General features: G+C 38.8%; 1 protein-coding gene across 3 annotated transcripts in view; it reads right to left on the bottom strand.

Annotated features, from left to right (window-relative positions):
* The window catches only part of PPP2R2C (protein phosphatase 2 regulatory subunit Bgamma), a 201,649-nt gene that overhangs the window by 136,378 nt on the left and 45,650 nt on the right, over positions 1 to 19,621 (bottom strand). The window contains exon 1 of one of the 3 annotated variants that reach the window (XM_072861600.1): positions 19,066 to 19,145. The exons of 1 other annotated variant lie outside the window; for it this stretch is intronic. In XM_072861600.1, coding sequence (XP_072717701.1) covers positions 19,066 to 19,075 — 10 coding nt within the window. In that variant the 5' untranslated portion in view covers positions 19,076 to 19,145. Of the gene's footprint in view, positions 1 to 5,098; positions 5,234 to 19,065; positions 19,146 to 19,621 lie in introns of those variants that run through there. One more of the 3 variants, XM_072861599.1, reaches the window with a different exon arrangement.

The raw sequence follows: 19,621 nt of genomic DNA, 5'->3' as shown, positions 1-19,621 counted from the left end.
TTACCTCTGTTCATACTTGACTTGAGGAAAAAAATAAATAACGCAAGTGACTAGAATAAGAATGAGCAATAATTTCTAGGGTCATTCTAAAGCTGTTTCTAAATGAGTTTTGTAAAAAGATAAAAATCATCAATATTCATAACATAAATCCTGAATTGCTGGAGGTTAAGAGAGGAAGAGTTACCTCTTGCACTTTTCTTAATAAGCTTGTTACCAGCCATTCTCAGAAATAAGTGAACAGAGTAGATTGATGGTGAGCCTGAGCCAGTAGAGCAGTACCTGTTCGCCATATTCATCCAGTACTCTCAGGTAGTCAGCTCTTAATCAAATTATATTTGAGATGTTTATGAAAGACAAGTTCATAAATAAATTTCTTCTTGGCAGATGAAAATGGATAATTTCCCTTAACTGTGATTAATGAAGAACAGAGATACTCATTTATTTAGTTAAGGGGGAAAAAGCCCCCAGAATCTGTTTTCATTACCTGCAGAGGATTTTCCTTTAAAATCATCAGGAAAAAAAATGTCTTTTTTCATCCTCTATAATAAATGTTTCACATAGTTATGATTCAATATGTTTTACACTACACTGGTAATTCTCATTATTCTTCAAATATCACATTTGAGGAGGTTAACACACCATTAACATGATTAACTTTTTAATAGAAGTTAAGCCACATGGAACCAATCTGCACCATTTGGCCATATAAATGACTAGATAGTGAAGGTCAGCTTCTGCCCCACTGCACCTGTGCAACTTCACTGGCTTCACTTGAATTTGCAGGCCTGGACCAAAGGAGGAACCTGTCTCTCTCTAGAAACTAAGAGTATAAGCAACTTTTAATTTCTTCCCAAAATAGGGATAATCCATAAAAAGGCAGGGATGAATCGATACACAAGACATGTCTGCACACAACCTGCAGAAAGCCTTTGCTACCAGAGAAGAACTTCTCCAGATAAATTTGCGTTCATGGATATGAATCACATCCTTTACCGCAGTTTGGTAAGGATAGCAAATTTTGTTCATTATTTCTCTGTCAATCATCAAATCTGTTAAATACAGAGTAGCTGAATTAACAGTGCAGTTGCTCAAAGGAGCAGCACTGTCGTTTCCCACAACTTTTTGCCCCTGCCAGGAATACAGCGACCATACCACGCAATTCACTGTTCTGAATCAGATCCTGTGTGGCTGATCCCAAGGTCCTGAGACAGCAAAGCACATCAGCAGTCCTGTCAGTTTTTACTGTTAATCTTAAGCACAGGTAATGTCAAGGTAACTCTCAGACTGAAGGACATTCTGTGACCCCAAAAGCACACAAGCCTTTTTCCTCCTTTATACCTTCCCCCAGCTCACTGTCCACAATTTTCTTGCCATCTCCCCTAACAGACTTTGCCTGTAAGTAACAAAGGCTCATGTTTCTCTCGTCCAGCCCATCTTCTTCCCCGTGTTACACTGTGCCTCTCCTCTCTTCTCTGTTCTTCTAAAGGTGTTGTGGAAATAATACATTTTACTGACACAACACCTCCTGGGCAGCTGGTTCCTACAGCTGGGGTGCAAAAGGCAATAAAGATAAAACACAGCTCGGCAATGAATCACAAGCTTGAACAGATCTCAGAGGTCATCTAGTCCATCCCTCTGCCCCAAGGGAGGCTCAGCTATCCCCATGTCATTTCTTACAGACATCTATGTCACCTGCTTTTAAAAACTTCAGTGATAGAAACTACACAAGCTCCCTAGGCAGTATATCCTGGTGTTTCACCACCTTCGCATAAAAAAGTTCAATCTTTCCTCACAGGTCACATTTTCTAGGCCTCAGGTCTTTCTCCTCTCTTTCATTACAAGTCTCATCACGTCTTTTCTGTTTCCCTCACACAAATAACTCCAATTAAAGCAGCTTCCTTCACAAACCACTTTTGAATGTGATCATTGAAAAACTTACTGTATATTGCTGCTGGAATTAAATTGCCTTTTTTCACTGTGCAACTGTAACATATTTTTAAGACTTACGATGACAAAATTATTCAAGTCCTGCTTGTTTTAACTCCATTGGTTTTACTGCAGATATGCATAAGTAACAGGAGAACCGAGTCCAGGTAGTCACTCTTGTCATATGTGTGTCTGTAATGCCTATTACAAGAAACAGTATAACATCAACAGTAAAACAGCAACCATTAAACCAAGGACTTTTTGAGATTTAAAAACCAATTCAATTTTCCATAGTCAAGGTGAAGTCACGTTTGATACAGATAACCCCAATGTTACAAAATAATGACCTACGAAAGAGATGAAATTCGACTTTGCTCAAGTAAGCAGTTCCGTTAGGAACATGCTAGGTCCACTAGTGAGAGCAGAGCAAATCAGATTTGGCTCACAGTTTTCCTATACCCTGTGAATTCATGTCACCCCATTTTTTTTTTCTCTTAAACCACTGAAGAAGTAAAAAAGGAAAAGAACTAAGGCAATACTACAGTTAACCAAACATCTTCTTGATTATTGTTCGCTTTACTTTCCTCGGAATAGAGAGGAAGACAGTGCATATAAAGGTCAGAAATACCTCCTTTTGTAAATGAATTTAGTCTGCTGCATGGAGCAGCAAGGACAGAGGACACCCCTTACCAAGATTTTAAAACTCTGAAAACAGAAGAGGAAAGTGTAGTTATTCACAGACAACAACAAATCAGGAACTTCTCTAATACACTGGATACAATATAAAGTATTTCTTTGTTTTAAATAGTGGATTACGAAAGCCAAAGACCCCAAAAGAAAGACTTGGGTTTGGCCCCAATAAAATTATGTTCCAATATAACAAAGCAATGCATTACTGCCTGCAATTGTGTTTCTATATGTATGTTACTATCACACACGCAGCACTAACTTATCATAGGATCAAATGCAAGGACTGTGAAAGGACTTCAGGCCTTTACAGATGAGAAGTGTTAAAGGTTGTTTCATGAAGCCAAATCTTTAAACAAAATTTTAAAAACCCAAAAAACAAAAACCAAATAAACCCACAGAACCAACAAAGCGCATTTTAAGCACCAGTTTAGCTTACATATTCATTATGCATTTAAACAAAGTATATCAATGAGAAATTAAAATTTGTGATGGTCCTCTCTGAGCTGAAGGTGTCCCTGGAAAGATTTCGCAGATAAATCAATTCCCTCAAGATTTTCATGATCTTCTAAAAGGTGTGGCAATGTCAGATATAACAGATGTGAAGAATTTTATTACAGCTGACCAACTGAGCATTCCCAAGAAGCATTACACAGTCGGAGCTGAAGAACTAACACTTTGCTACTGAAGGTTTCCCGTACTTCATCTACCTCAAAATCAGATGCCAACATATTTCATGATGACTTCTGATCACAGGGAAAATATAATACAGGCCAACATTGATATTCAAGGTATATTTTGACCCATTTCAGGCCAGCCACTCCATGTGCAATCACAGAAGAATATCCAGTCCTCCTGATCCAAATATCAAGTGAAGATAAAACGTGAGAAAATCTAAAACTTGCGTCAGCAGTGTCCCCAAAAATACTAAAAATCTCCGTCTAATTTTTAAAACACCCATAACATAGAAAAAGAGAATAATATTGATTTGCAAAATCCACAAGGGATTATTTTCCTCAGATTACAAAACTGAGAGACCTGAAAGTCCACATTTTAACATAGCTGCACATGCCCATTAAATATGTATCTGAATCTCAACATGTAGGAAGTACATTGCAGTAATCATACTGTGCATTTTGCAGAATCTAAGACATAAATTCATAAATATAAGACAAAGTTTCCTCAAATGTTATTACAGATGACTACATCTCAAAACATAAGTCATCATTCAGACAAAAGGTATTAACCAAAAATGCAAAACAAATTAAAAAATGCACCGAAACATGAACCAGAATGCAAAGAATGTCCTAGATGCAAGATTAGCAAAAAATTACACCAGCCAGTGGTAACAGTTACAGTACACAGCTTTTTAAATTTTTCTTCTGAAAAATCTGCTTTGTGTTCCCAGTATGGCAAAATCATCCTGCTGTTTTCTACATTCTAAAAAAATGCAAATCATCAATAATCAAGAGAGCATCAGCTGATCGCGTTTCAGGATGCAGCATGGGAGTATTAAGTGACCGAGCACTGATCAAATGACGACAGAATCTGGAGATTGAGTCTCAAGTAGTATTGGTTGACCCTGATGTTAAGTATGTTCATATTATATAAGCCTACACTGAAGTACTGTTTCTGCTGCTGGAAAGTGCTGTTAAAACTCTGCACACACAAATATATTTGCAAAGTCAAGCACCTACAAATACATTTCTGCTTTTCAATCAATCAATCAATCTTAAAATGGCCTGCTCTTAAACCAACTTTCTGGCAAGGAAATATGGATCTGACCCAACCATTTCACTGGTCTCAAGGTAAATTCTCTCAGCATTTAATGTGTGTCACCTGCAGGAAAATTCCTTTTTATGTAATAAGCTACCAGCCATTGAATGATTTAAAATTAAGGTACCTTTTCTTTTCTCATGTACCTTGCACATGCAGAGAGGATGGAAAGAAGGCAGCAGTATTTCAAAAGATTGTGCTTACATATCCCTTCTAAATGTGTAAGGTTCTCTAGGGAACAATCAACTCAGCAATGTCTGTGATGTTCAGGCTATAATTACCAAAATGAGATGCATAACCTTTATTACACCAGCAAACAGTTAACTTTACAGATTATTTCTCTTACTTCAGTGCTCTCAAATCTTTCACCTTTTTTTAAGTAATCAACTGCTTCCAATTTTCCACATTGCAGCTACTGTGCATTCAATGCCAGGTGCTGCACACCTCACTAGCACAAACTCAGCACAATGCAAGACCTTCTTTAGCCCATATAGTTTCATATACTGCCGTAGCATGACAGAATGCCTTCGGGATTTAGCAAATTCAAACAGATTCTGTTGCTACATCACACAGAAAAACGCCTTGAAAGTCTCCCTGTTTAAAAAAAAAAAGAAGAAAAAAGGACCAGCCTACATCTCCAAACATGACAGTGCATTCCTGGCATAGAATATGCAATGCAAGAAGAGAATAATGACAGTATTTATGTTACCTTCAGTCACATAGTTGTGGTCTCGAAGAAAGCTGTGGTTAATTTTTCGTGTGTCCGTGTCCTCGCCCATTTACAGCAGGATTACTCAGCATGCCTATCCGCAGTGGACTGATAGCATCAGCAGAGGTCGTCACAAGAGCACCATCCATGCTGCCACTGCCTAGCAGAGGCGGAGAACACACTGGGCTACTGAGCACAGCATAATGAGAGCTAGTGATGCAGCACAGATTTGGGGCGGGGGGCGGGGGGGGCGGTGTGAATAGCGATCGGGAAGAAAAGAAAAAAAAGAAAGAAAAAGAAGTAACGGGAGAAAGACGGAGGGAAAGACGGCTCCGACAGACTACGAATGCAGAAAGCCAGTAGGGAGCTTGCGTGAAGGGAATACAGGCACTTCTCCCGCAGTTAAAGAATAACCCAATTGTTTAGTCAGGTACTCCTTAAACAAGTGCCCACGCAGAGTCTCCTCCAAGTGCCTGCTGCTGGGGATCTTGCTGGATGCTGTAAAGTGGCAATCAGCGTACTGCAGCAAAACCCACCCGGAGAAGGGCTCTGATTGCTGTTGCTGCTCCTGCTGTCATATGCCTGTGCTGCATCAGAGCAGGCCCCTCCCAGTCAGCCGCTCGCTGCCCAACCGCACAAGATCTGCATGTACTAAAGTGAAAAATGAGACTGCAGGTAATTATTTTAGCTCTTCTGCTGGTGAGATGGGCAATGAAAAAATTAAGGGAGGGGATGTGGGCGAAAAAACTTCGAGCTGCTTAAATGGGTTTGCATTGATACGTACAGCACGCTAACGTGCGACCACAATTTTGTGCTAGTCGATACTGTCATATGCAGCAAAAGCAACAGTCGTTCAATGTCAGCCTGTATAAATATTACTGAATTTGCCAAATACCTGCCTATGCAAACGGAACCGATAGAGGCAAGGCAACCACTCAGCAAAAGTAAGATAAAATAACTGTTGTTTGTCTCTCTTTTTTGCCAGTTTTGTAGATAAAAGACAACTTACGAAGTATGAAAAAAATGACGGCCAGAAAACAATCTCTGTGGCTTCCCTGGACAGGAAAGGAAGGCTGGACAAAGGGAATGTTTGCAGGTCATGGGGTTTTCTTAGACCGGCTACTTTCATTCACTGCATTACCCCATCACCTTGAAAAAGCAACGTTGAAATCTGTATACTCAGAAATAGGAAAACAAGTAGAAGAAGAAAATTACTCACTTGCATTATAAAATAAAGCTTGTTCTTTAGTCCAAGTGTTTAATGGCTTATATTACAGCAAAATTCTTTCAACTGAACAGACAAGCAGTTTCCTTAAACTTTCAGTATCTGTTCATGAAACCATGAACAGTTTGCTGCAGAAGGCATGTATTCTGAAAAGGGACAAGCACCACTGAAGTTGAGAAATTTGAACAGAAAACAAACAGCTGTGCACCAAAGCCACCACTACAGCATGAAAAGGGAGTATGCAATCACAAACCCAATTTAGAGGACAGAAGGATGGTTCTGTGGTTTAGGCCCTAGAATTGATCGCAAAAAATACAATTCAGTTGTCAGCATTTCTACAGCATTTTGTGTAATCCTGCACAAGTCTTGCACAGTTTTTTGGTTTTGTTTTTGTTTCTTTGTAATGAAGCTAAGACATATGGTTCTTGAAGTAAAATTCAAGTACCCTGCTATTACTATAAAACGGGCGTGTGACTTTGGAAAAAGTAGAGAACTAGGTAAAAACCTGCCCAGGAATAAACAGGAGGAAGTAAGGTTGGGAGAGAAAGACGAACAGCAATGGAATTACCTTCTTCCCTTTCTCATTGATGAAACAAAATAAAGCAGAACCATCTTCAACCTGACAAGTAAACATTATAAAATCTTCACATTTGAGAAGGTGGGAATTCAAAGAAATTATTCAGTACTTGCACGTCTATAGAACACATTTTATTTATAGGCAGCTTTTGTAGGTGACAATACTAGAAATGTTATTTCTGCACTAAGAGCATCAGTCAATACTGTGGTGGTACCAGCAGCTCTCCCATTCCTGCCCTATCCTCTTCAGTCATTTGCTGCCTTTGCCCATGCTTGTTCATGTACCAAATCCTTTCAGCTTCAGGATATGCTGTCTGCTTACACACTGGTACCATCAACTTTTCAAGGGTGTGCACAAAACCAATTCTCTTTCACAGTTTAGAGGGTAAGCATGCCAGCAGCAACACCAAACCAACCAGGACCTGCTGCCTCACAACAGGCAACATTTTCCTTATAGATATGCATGGCCTGGTACAGAGCTGAAGCCTTAGGTACAAAGTGGTACCCCAAAACAAGGATCCAGTCCTGCCAGCAGCTTTGGGTGGACAACAGTGAAAGAAATTATTCTGAATTTTCTACCTGTTTATTGGAAGCAAGTACAGCATAAATATTTGATGACAATACTAGCTACAGTTCAGAAAGTAACTGTGAGAACCTGTAAATATAATGAATGAGAAAATATACCTAGAATTTGATTGAAATGAGGAAGGAGGTCTTGCAAATACTGATATTTATTTTGTATAAAATTACCCTAATCTATGTAATGGAGCTGGTTTATTTTGCCTTTCCCTGCCATATTATTTTATCATCTTGGATTTGTTCTTCCAAAGACAAAAGGGTCTGTGAGCAATACACACTGCACATGAAATCCCGACTCCGCTGAAGTCAGTGGCAAAGAGTACAGCAAACAGCAAGTTCACACTCAACTATTTAATGCCACCGTTAGATCTGTCTGGTCAAGAAGGCACTTCCCTTCAGCACCTGTGCAGGAGACAGTCAAACTCTCTGGTCTTAGCAAAATAACCTAGATGCTTCTGTTAGGAACCTAAGCTCCCTATACATTCAGTGTAGCTTTTGGAGGTCAATTAAGAGCATCTGAATCAGAAACCTCTCTTTCTCCATTTTGTATATTGGATGCTTCAGTTTCTCAGTCAGGCACCCAAGTTAGATACACAGCATTAGAGAGTGTGGATTCGTCCATGGAGGTAACACTGAGCAGCTTCCTCCCATTGCTATGATGACTGCTGAAACCAGAAGAAATGTCACCTTGCAGGGCATTTGATCCCAAAAATCAAGCAACACAGTTAAGTAAAAATGCATAGGAATAATTTATATCTACAAACATACAGAAAATGAACATGTGTTCTCTCCTTTCCAAGAAAAAGAATTATATAGAAAATTTATTCTTGAAAATAAATAGATAATCAATTATGTGAATGATGTGTAAAGTCTCAAAAAAGCCACACTGGCAATCTGTGAAAAAAACATTACAAATCATATTCTTTGTAAATACCTCTGAATTTCTGTGACCAGGGTGTCTGCAATTTCTACAGTGCCTGAGAGAACATTCCTGCCCTTCCACATAAGCTCAGCAATCACTGCCCCTTATTTGTCCTCAATCAGCTGAGACCTTATGATTTCTATGGTCTATCATTTTGAGCCTCCTCCCTTTATTTGTCAGGTGTAATTTAAGCAGTTAAAGAGCGTTTTCATTTTTTTCTAGGAGCCAACTGGACTTTTTTTCGTGAAGTCAAAATAATAATTCCCATCCAGAGATAATTTTCTCCTCTCACCATTTGAATTACAGAGGTTCATAGACAACTTCCTTAGGCATCACATCTAGGTCAGATGATGCTTACCTTGTTCTTCCCACTTTTAAGTTAAAAAAATCTCATAAGGAGGAATGGAATGAGGAGGAAGCCTTTAACAAAAACACTAGACAATATTCCCTATGTGCATACAAATGCTTTTCCCAAGATTATGAGCCAAATCCTTACTGTGTGGCAAATATTAGTAGTCCGCTGACTTAAGTAGGTCAGTTCACATAAGAAAGATTAGCAAAATTCTGATCTAAATTTGTAGCGCAACACAAATTTGTGAGACAACATTTGCAGATGACTAGCTGTATCATTTTAAAATGCTACTTATTATCAACCCCACTGATAACCTACATAATTTGATCTGGTCAAATATCCAGAGAGAGGGTAGGGGGAAAGGAACCTTTGATCAAAAACGTATTATTTATTTGTACTTTCACAGTAGTTCACAGTCATACTCATAAAAAAACCCACTAATTGAGCTGAATACTGTACAAACACAGAAAAAAAAGCGTGCCCTATCCTAAAGAATTTACAAGCAAACTATAAAATGGAAGAGCCATGTACAGATCAGCAGACATTTAAGTAAACAGTGAGTCAGTAATGAGGATGGAGTCCTGGTTTTGAGCTTTCTTCAAAAGAAGGCCATTAGACACTTTGTGGAGAGCAGCAATAAACAAAAACTGGATTCAAGAGGTTGAAAAATAACTGCATAACAAGAGCAGAGCAAGCTTAGAGGTAAAAGGACGAAGACTGGCTAGCGGGTCAAGAGCTTTTTCTTTTTTTTCTCCTCCCCAAAGATGGAAGAGACTAAGCATATTAAGATGCACTCTAAAGAGTAAGAGGAGGAGAAAAACCTGACAGGAAATGGAGATAAAATAATTTGAGGAGAGGAAGAAACCTGTATTTCATTTTGTTAGAGTTCTGGGGAGAAGGACTGGAGAAAGGGGAAGGCAGAGAAAGAAAAAAGGAAGGAGCCAGAAATTGAAGCAGGTGGCAGCCAGTACCTTGAAGAAGGAATCAAAACTAGCAAAGATAGAAATGGGATTGAGAATGTAAGATTGGGTAACAGTGTAGCCTAACAGTGGTAAGGAATTGAAGAAGATGAGAACAAATCTTTGGCTGAATGACTGTGACCGTGTTTGCTCCTTGCATTTCCATCAGGAAGCTCTGCAGCATGAGAGAGGGAAGAATGAGGTGTAGAAGGCAATTGGTCCTGCGGGTTCTTGCGTGATCTTATTTACAAACACCTGTTGAACACACAGACATCCTGTTTTACTCCTGCAGAACATTTTTGTTCTTCTCTTAAACACATTCTCACAAAGAGCTTCTATTTAGCTTTGTTAGGCACTTATATCAGAGCACAGCCTTTAATAATTTAAACTCTCCATATCTGAAACAGAGCATCGTCAGGTACTCCAAGTCTCCATTTTACTACTCCCAAATTCATCACTCAGTCTGAGTTAGAACAATTAAGCTTGAACTGCAATTAAAAGAAATGGTGGTTGAAGACTGAAATATTTTCTTTGTCTAACAAAACTTTTCATATACAGATCATTCTGTCCTTCATTTAGTAAAACTCAATGGCTTTAAATGAAATGGAACTGAATTTTGAATTAGCACAGAACTTAGAATGAATTATTTTTTGAAGAACAAAAGGTTTAAAGCACTGTGATGTCAAAAGTCCTTAGAAGTTATACAAATTGCACCAAAAGCAGACTATGTTAAAATATTACCTTAATTCAATGTTTTTGTAGCCATTGGATGTTTTTTAGCGCTTTGACAGAATTTGCTTCTAACCATATCCTAACAGCTCCAAACTGTTATATAAGATATTTTTAATATAAAATATATATTATATATAAAATATATATTCATTATATTTATATATAATGTAAATAATTATATTTGTTTTATAATTAAATATAGAAATATATTTAATTTTATTATCAAATATAATTTGATATTAAAATATATTTATATTACAGTTTATATAATCATATAAATTATATGTTATATAATATATTGTAATTAATATATAACATACATTGTAGCTATAATAGATATCTATTAGATATATCTAATAGATATATTAGATATATATCTATATTTATATATTATTAGAGATATATCTATATATTATTAAATATAGATATATAATATAGATATATTATATGATTATGTATTATAATAAGATATAGATATATTATATAGCTATAATATAGATTATTATTAAGAATAATAGTAATAATAACAACAACAACAAATATACAAAGCAAGTGATGCACGATGCAATTGCTCACCACCCACTGACCAACACCCAGCCAGTCCCTGAGCAGTGATTGCTGCCCCTGGCCAACTCCCCCCAGTTTCTATACTGAGCATGACGCCATATGGTATGGAATAGCCCTTTGGGCAGTTGGGGTCAGCTGTCCTGGCTGTGCCCCCTCCCAGCTTCTTGTGCACCTGGCAGAGCAGCGGAAGCTGAAAAGCCCTTTACTTAGTGTAAGCACTGCTTAGCAACAACTAAAACATCAGTGTGTTAGCAACATTGTTCTCATCCTAAATCCAAAACATAGCACTATACCAGCTACTAGGAAGAAAATTCACTCTATCCCAGCTGAAACCAGGACACTCATCTTCAAATGGAATAAGATAACACACACAATTAGTCAGCTACAGAAAAATATAACAAAATATTTAGCTAACCCTTTACGGTTATATGTCATTGCAACTGAATTTGCTCACCAGAAGAGAATATTTATGAGCCAGATGCTCTCTCCTTTATGCATATCTAGTTTATGTACAGAGATGTAAAAAGCTTAGCTACTGATTTCTCCAGTTAGGCCATCAGCAAATTAGCTTTGCTGTTTATTTATTTATTCATAATGTCCAGGAAAATAAGATTATATAGTACAGTCACACTCCTGTTCAGAAATACTGGAGCCCATTGGTTGCCTTTCATTTAAAAGGATAAAGCAACAAGGAGTTATAATGTGATAAATAGCTACTCCCCTAGCCTTCCTCCAACCCTACTCAGCCTGACAGAGAAGGGACCCAGAGGTCTGAGCCAGGGATAAGATAGCAAATCCACTCCCTTGGGTTTGAATAGTTTTACTTCTATTTAAGAATGCTAACTTTAAAATCTTGGTTTTGTCTGCTATCTAGTCCTCTCTTAGTACTTCTATCCCGAACGAACATTCAGTCTGGATCATACCCTCCCCTATATCTGAGACTAGATCTACATTGCAAATTGCAGCAGAAATACCCAAGCTAACTTTAAACAAGTTAGACCTTAGAAACAGTCCAGCCCTGATGGCAGAGACCTCAGCATGAGCTGAACACCTCGGAGGGAAGCTACCCCACATGTCATTAAAGTAGCAATGGTACAAACATCTTTCCACCATTGCTTATTTTGAAGACATTCAAGTACATCTCATTACATGATGCCTACTTGCAAAGGAATTAATCTAATAGCTTTGTGACAGTAATGAGTGTATCATAAATGACTGCTATCAGAGTTTGCCTTAAAAATAAAAATCTTTATTCTCATACATTTCTGAATAGTCCCCTCTATACTTGTCTAATAGCCAAATATAACATAATGTACAGCACTACCATGCAATTCCAGTTTTGATTCTTTCACTGCTAAACAAAAACAGATACTGCCAAAAGTTAACATAGAAAGTAATAAAAGAAAAATTATATCAGCTCTCAAGTAAAAAGTAAATAATTTTGTCTTATTCTAACACCTCGATGGTAATTCTTTAGAATCTTTACATTTATAGCATTTAATTTATATTTCAATACACATGCTTCAGTTACTGAATATTAAATGGAATATTTAATATTAAAAATTATGATGTAGCCCAACAATTCTGAAAAACCCAATGGCTGCTATCACAATTGGAAAATACTCTATTATTGACAAAGGGGAAGTTTCTTCAACACACTACCTTTTGCTGTGTTAAACCTAAAAATAACACCTCCCCAGAAGAAGTAATTTATTTTTAGCCTACATACTCTAGACACAGAATAAAAGTAATGCCTCCCAGCACCTGGCAATTTTTAGAAAGCAAGCAATTAAAAATTATCATCAAGTAATTTAAATTACAGTAGCTGACTTCCTTCAACACCTTTCACCCTACCTGTACCGGTGAACATTGCATAAGGATCCTTAGCAGAGTCAATGCCACTTTCAGGTTTGCAGAAAGCCAGAGCATGGGACGAACTGAATCCACACCATGCTCATAGCTTTTCCACAGAGGAACTATCAGTTTTACTCTTCTTTTTTGTGGTGTGCTGGTGATAGTGGTGGAGCTAACCAATATGGAGAGCTCTGGGCCTAATTTAATGATCTTTTCCACAGCTGAGAGAATGCAGCCAGGGCGCCTGGACATAATGGTTCCTGCAAGAAGTCCCCCTGAGGCAGAACAGACGCCCTGAGCTATGACGTCCCTGTGTCCTCAGGGTGCCCGCTGTGACCCGTGCTCCTTTCCAGGCCACTGTATCACTTTGTCTGGGAAGCAATAGGTTTTCCCCATCCTACCACAGCAGCTGCATACACCACAGCCCTCTCCTAGCTCCATAACGGCACGTTAATCTGCAGTCTGGCAACCCCACACTGGGCACTGTTTTCAGGTGTTCCGCTCGGAGAAAGGAAGAAATTGGAAAGATAAGCACTTTCCTATCCACTGGCTTGAGTCTGGTCAGAGCGAGCCTGCAGCTGAAGAGCCAGAGCTACCAGGCAGAGGTTGTAGTAGCATCTGGCAACAGGGAAGAGCGCAGAAGTGCCCAGCTCCCTTGAGCTCACAACCTTGGATGGCACTGAAACACTGTATCAGAGACAGCAACTGCACCTTTGCCTCAGCCTTCAGTGGTTTAAAATAACATCTAAACCAAATCCTGCAATCTATCAGCTAATGAGTGCAAGGAACCAGCTAACAAGAGCGTGAAGAATTTCTAATCAACATGAACAGAGTGAGTTCTGCACACTCTAGGGGCAAGTTTTCATTTGGCAAATTTCAGAATACTGTAACAGATTCCAGCAGGATCTAGATTCAGCTACAGAGATGGAAAGCAAGGTTGCAAAATGATAGGGGAAGGAAAAGCAGAAAGAACAGGCAAAATGCCAAAAGGAGAAGCTGGAAGTTTTCCCAGAGCTTACTAATTTGCAGATTAAGCCTATTTAGTGACTGCATCAGGAATAGGAAGAGTGGTCCAAGGGAAAGAGCACAGGATGGGGAATCAAAGACCAAGCACTAATTCCGTCTGTGAGGCATTTTCCTTCCTTGTGCTTCTTTTTCACTCTTCCACTGTCTTGCCTATTTAAACCAAAAATTACATAGACATAAACACTATCTTCCCTACTACAGTCATCAAATGGAGACTCATGCAGGACCCCTGAGCAATGCTGACACTTGAGAGACACTGTTCCCAAGCTAATAAAGCTCATCTGTTCCTAAAACAAGCTTCTGTGTCCTCTAAGACACGAGGCAGATTATTTACTCCAAGGCAAACAGCACCACAGAAAAAGACAATGTAGAAACTACAGCCTCCTAGAAGAAGGGTTCGAGATGAGTCCCAAATAGACAACCTGTCACAAGCAAGCCAGGCACACTGATGGACAAACAAAACTGGAGCCTCAGGAGGAAGGCAGGGTTGGGGACAACTGTTGAAACAAATGCTTCCAGCTTAGCCTTTACTTGCAACAAAGGTTACTCTGCTCCCAACAGTTTCTCAAACTGTAATACAAATATAAATATATATATATGTATATATATTCCAAACAGGAAATAATATGCTGGGGTTGGTATCATTGCATTACATACTGGAGAAAACATACTATTCATTTTGCAAATTTACGTTAGTTTTATAAATACTTTATATAGATGTTAATTAACTCAAATACTTATAGCATCACCTGCATGCTGCCTCATACCTAGTATATGAGGCAGCATGTACCTCGTTAGCACTGGCTGGTGCATATGGGACACTTTCTCTCTAAAGTGATACCCGTGATAGCATCCTCTCTCTGAACTACCCTACAATATCAGCAACTCACTACCATGTTGTACTGTTGTGCCGGGGAGAAAAACTTTTGAAATGTATGCCTCTGCATGCAAGCCTATAAAATCATGATGCATGCAGTTTATTCAATCTAACATTGTTACTACATCCTTTTACGCACACAAAAAGCAGGAAATCTATCCATGCTACTAAAAATTATGAACCTGCAAAGCAGCAATAGGTCCTTAAAAAGACAGCTAAAATCTTGCTGGAAAGGGCTGGAAATCATGAAGGGAAGATATTTCAGTGGCTGTTCATGACGAATGGCTCCCAGGCACAAGAGCATGCAGCACTAGAGGTTGCTGATGGGCACTGTCACTACAGTGGAGCCTCAGGAGCTGAATTGTGTGCTGCCTCCCCGGCACTTCACCCAGCACACTGTCAGAAATGGTTTCCAGACAAGACCTATCACTCCATAGCCAGGCGAGGCAGCAATTACAAAACTAACTTCATACCCTAAGACAAGATGACCCACATCCCAAATAAGTTTGCAGATGTCAGGCTCTGGAGTGGGACGTGAAGCTAGCTGAGACAGGAAAGCCTCAAAAAAGACTAACAGAGAACCTGCAAATATGCACATGGTGTCAAATAAGTGCAAAATTGTCACTTAGAGGTACTGGATAATGCAAAGAAACGATGCTATAAAACACAGAGCAGAAAGTGGCCTGAAAAAGGAATTTAGAGTGGGGATGCAAGCACCAACAGAACTCCCTCAGACTTTGAAGACATGCTTGTATGCATATTTGTGCAAGAAAATAACTGGGAAGAGAGGGAAGGAATCAAGTGAGAACAGTATTCAAACCCATGCTAAGGGTCACATACATCCTTCCTGAACACCAATGGACTGAAACACACATTTAAGCAGTATCCTGATGCGGCACCTGTGTGGTGAGGCTACTACACAGTCAAAACACTGCAAAAGGAAAGCGATTTCTAAAACAGCTTCCAAAAATCAGCATTCTGAAAGAATTAAGCTGATAAGACATAGAAATCCTGAAGAGACGGAGCTTGAACAATTTCAACAAAAAAAAAATCAAGAGGAAAGACATCAAAGCAGGTACAAAGAGACAAACTTTCCGCACAAGATCAGGAGAGGAAAGAGAAGACATTCTTTTAAATACTATGACCTGTCATAAAATATCAGAAGCTGCCTGAGAATTTGTAACACCTCTAAAATATTTTTGAGACTTAAGCAAATAATTAAAAATCAAATCAAATTAGCAGATTGTATTTGCTTTCACATTAAAAAGCAAACCACAGCCACTCTTCCTCACATTTTGCTAATTCAGAACTCAAAATATTTCAGGAAATAGTAATTCAAGAACAATTCCTGCACATGGCAAGTCTATTAAACAAAATCAACATACAGGATCATTTATTACTGTCTTTGCATTCTACACGCATTCATACAAAGATGACAGCTTTGAAGGGAACTTAGCCCAAAAGACTATGCTTTTCACAAGATTGCAGAGAAATGACATGACATATGACAGGACATTCATTCTGACTCCTTCCTTCCACCAATGTGTTTAATTAATTCAGGCAGGCATAGTGCAAACAGCTTTTTCTCCAGCATCACCTTACACCACAAAAAGTAGTTACATATTTCTCTGTTCTGCAATAACTAAGGAGACATGTGAATCCAGTGATTCGGGAATGCCTGCAGACCCCAGCCATCCTGGGCCAGTGAGAAGGAACCACTGCAGAACAAAAAAGCTGTTCTAAAAAATGACACAGCGCTATATTTTTTCTTGTACATAAAATTTACTGCAATATTGTTGGTACAGCCTCAAGAGAGAGGAAATCTCTCAAAAAACAAATTGTGTCAATATAAACACTGATTTTGCTGTTAGCCTTTCCTCCAGATCATCCAAATATTTAAATTACTGTAGCATCTGAAGTACAGTAAAAAATGCTGCACCTGCTGTAAGAGCTGCAATCTCTGAAATAATACTCACTTGGTAAAACAAAAGCTAAACACAAATTCAAGCTATTAAAAGAGAAAAGGGAAAAAACCACCTAACAGAAAACAAACACATAAGCATTCAATGGTGTGAGAAAAAAAGTAATTTTTAAGCAGAAATGTAGAAAGAAAGCTAGCACTGAATGAAAATAAAAGTTTGCAAGACATGCTAAAACCCAAATTTTGAGAAGTGTGAAACGACATACTACGTTGCAGTAAACAGCAAATGCACCTAAATGTTGTATTCCACTTCTGGCCACCCTCATACCAACAGCAGGAATCAAAATTCAGGAAAAAGAACAAATCACAGAGGTGATTTGGCATTGGAAACAGAGAATTACAAGGTAAACAATGACCGAGAAGACTCCTCATAGGAATAAGTCGAAAGGAATGGAAGCACAAACATCAAAAGGAATTATTTTTATTGTGGCTCAAGACACAGTAAGTGCAAATTAAACAAAGGAAAACACATTGCTTATTTTGAACGATACTTACAAGGGAGAGTATAAGTGGAAAGTTATTAATTGATTTTGCAACCTAATGAAGGACTAAGCACCTACAAATTAAGTGTTGCAATGAAAACAGCAGAGGCGCCCGGCCCTAAAGAGAATCTCTTTTCTCCCCAAGGAGAATGCAAGTTTTTGCACTTACAGTTACTCTACGCACATAAGCAAAATAGTCATCCAAATAGGATCTGGAACCACAGCTCCATGCAACTGTGTGTAAGAGGAAGTCCAACTTGGCAAGGAAGGGAACAGGAGCCCTCACCCAACACAGGCCAAAAGGCCCCAGCATAACTTGCTGTTGGAAAATAAAGGTCTGCTAATCAAAACCAAGCCCTAGCATGTCACTAACCACTTTAACAAAAAAGAAGGGGAGGGGTGGCCGTTTAATGGTACAATTTTTGCTAAACTCTGCAAAACTATATTTAACCTTACTTACAGCTAGACAGGGACTAACGCAGTTGCTGAGCAAGCATAAGTGCTAGGCCTTAAAATATCTATAGTCTGTAACAGAATGAACTAATTTCAACTAATGAACTGCTGAGCCAGCGCAATGAAAAGACTAGAGCATGGGAAAAGTAATGCAATAATGGTACGCTTGAGACAATTATAAATCAAAGAGAAGAGAATGATGTCTCTAAGCTTCAAGGAACAATTCTCCAGGGAGGGGTGAGGAAGACCATCTACGAGACCGTTCCTAAGGGCACAGTGACCAGTGATCTGAGGACTGGAACGGAAGCAGTAAAACAAGAACTGAGCAGTCTGGGAAATCAGGGAAGAAGCTGTGGGTCATGGCTGTTCTGAGGGGATAAAGGAAAATTCAAAAGTCAACAACGTGGGTGCAGCAGAAGAGGATCAACACTGCAGACCCCAGCAGAAGAAAACTGACTGTTGTAGAGGTGAGTACTTCTCTGAACAACCTTGATGCACCAGGAGGCATGTCCTTCGATCCCCCATGCCATGAGTGTAGGCTGTAAGGGCCAAGAGAGGGGTCTTGTGTACCTTAGGGGTTGGGAGACCTTAAGCATGTGGGAGTAAAAGTGTCTACCATAACCACAAAATTACATATGCTAATGACTGTAGGCTGTTCCTCATATCCACTGTCATTTATGTAATCTCTTTAGTTCTAGAATTCCTCCGTCAACACACCCACTGCCATTCTTATCTCATCATTACCTACCTCACGGTATGATTGCTGAGATTGCCTGTGATCCTTACTTGTTCTGATTATCCCATAGCTAAGTACCACTGATTCTTAGCTGTTATTGCTCTGCTTTGTCCATAAATACTGCCAACCTGTATAAGCTGTTAAAAATTCTATCTACCTGCTTGTATAACTAGTCTTCTTCCTTGCCAGATAATACTGTTGCACTCCATAGACACTAACCCATGTCAACACAGTGTCAAAAACATAACAAAAAGGAAATACATTTGCATTTTCTGTTGGGCTAAATGTATGCATGCAAGAAATACTCTAAGCCTGGCTTGAGCTTCCAGGATAATTCCCTACTCAGTTTCAGAAACTCAGTGGAGCAATGGGAACAACCTACTAAGTTTAGCCATTCCCACAAATAGGCAGCCAATGAGCTTGATTACGTATATTTGTATTTATCACATTTGTATTTAAGCATATACCTAAGCCCTGTTTAGGATCTAACCAGAAATCTCATCCTCACATCAGTTAAGCACTTTTAAAAATTTTAACCAGATGCAATTAGATTATAAAAGATTCTTTCAAATAAGATGTGGCAGAAACCTCTGGCAGTACGCATTTTGCATAGTTCTATTGAAAGAAATTTAATCTAAAGACTTACTTGGTAACATGCTTAGAATGGTAACTTCTATGACTCCTTGGACAGTAATTAAGAGCGGCTTCTTAATTATTCAATTTATCTGTAACAAACCAGGAAGATTTATCTTTCATTTGTGCCAATGTAAACAATAGATGTGAGCATTTCAAGTTCACCAGAAAACACATGAACAAACCAGTAATTTAATACAATATCATTTCAGAGGAAGCACAGAAAACTGTCTATCTATCTATATGTATTGGTAAGTAAAATAGAAAACACAAAAGCTATTTAACCTGAAAGCTTAATTGAAGTTCTTTAATAACACTGTGGCTAACCAAATCCCTTTCTAAAGGCATACCATTCACTAGCTACTTGCTTACAGTGATGGGGAGGCTGAGAACACAGAGGTTTGATCTCTACTTCATCTTTATAAAATAACACTTAAGAACTGTAGTCTCGTTGGTCTCTTTTAGCTAGGCTGAAGTGGGGTTTGAGCTTGAAGGCTGCGGGGTGAAGGGCTCTGGCAATCCCAAGGAGGCAGAGCCTCTCATTTCTTAGCAACAGCTACAGCCCCCAG

The sequence above is a fragment of the Ciconia boyciana genome, chromosome 5 (genome assembly GCF_034638445.1).
Source record: "Ciconia boyciana chromosome 5, ASM3463844v1, whole genome shotgun sequence".
Taxonomy (NCBI): domain Eukaryota; kingdom Metazoa; phylum Chordata; class Aves; order Ciconiiformes; family Ciconiidae; genus Ciconia; species Ciconia boyciana.
The sequence above is the reverse complement of the archived record's forward strand: the minus strand, read 5'-3'. Positions and strand labels throughout refer to the sequence as shown.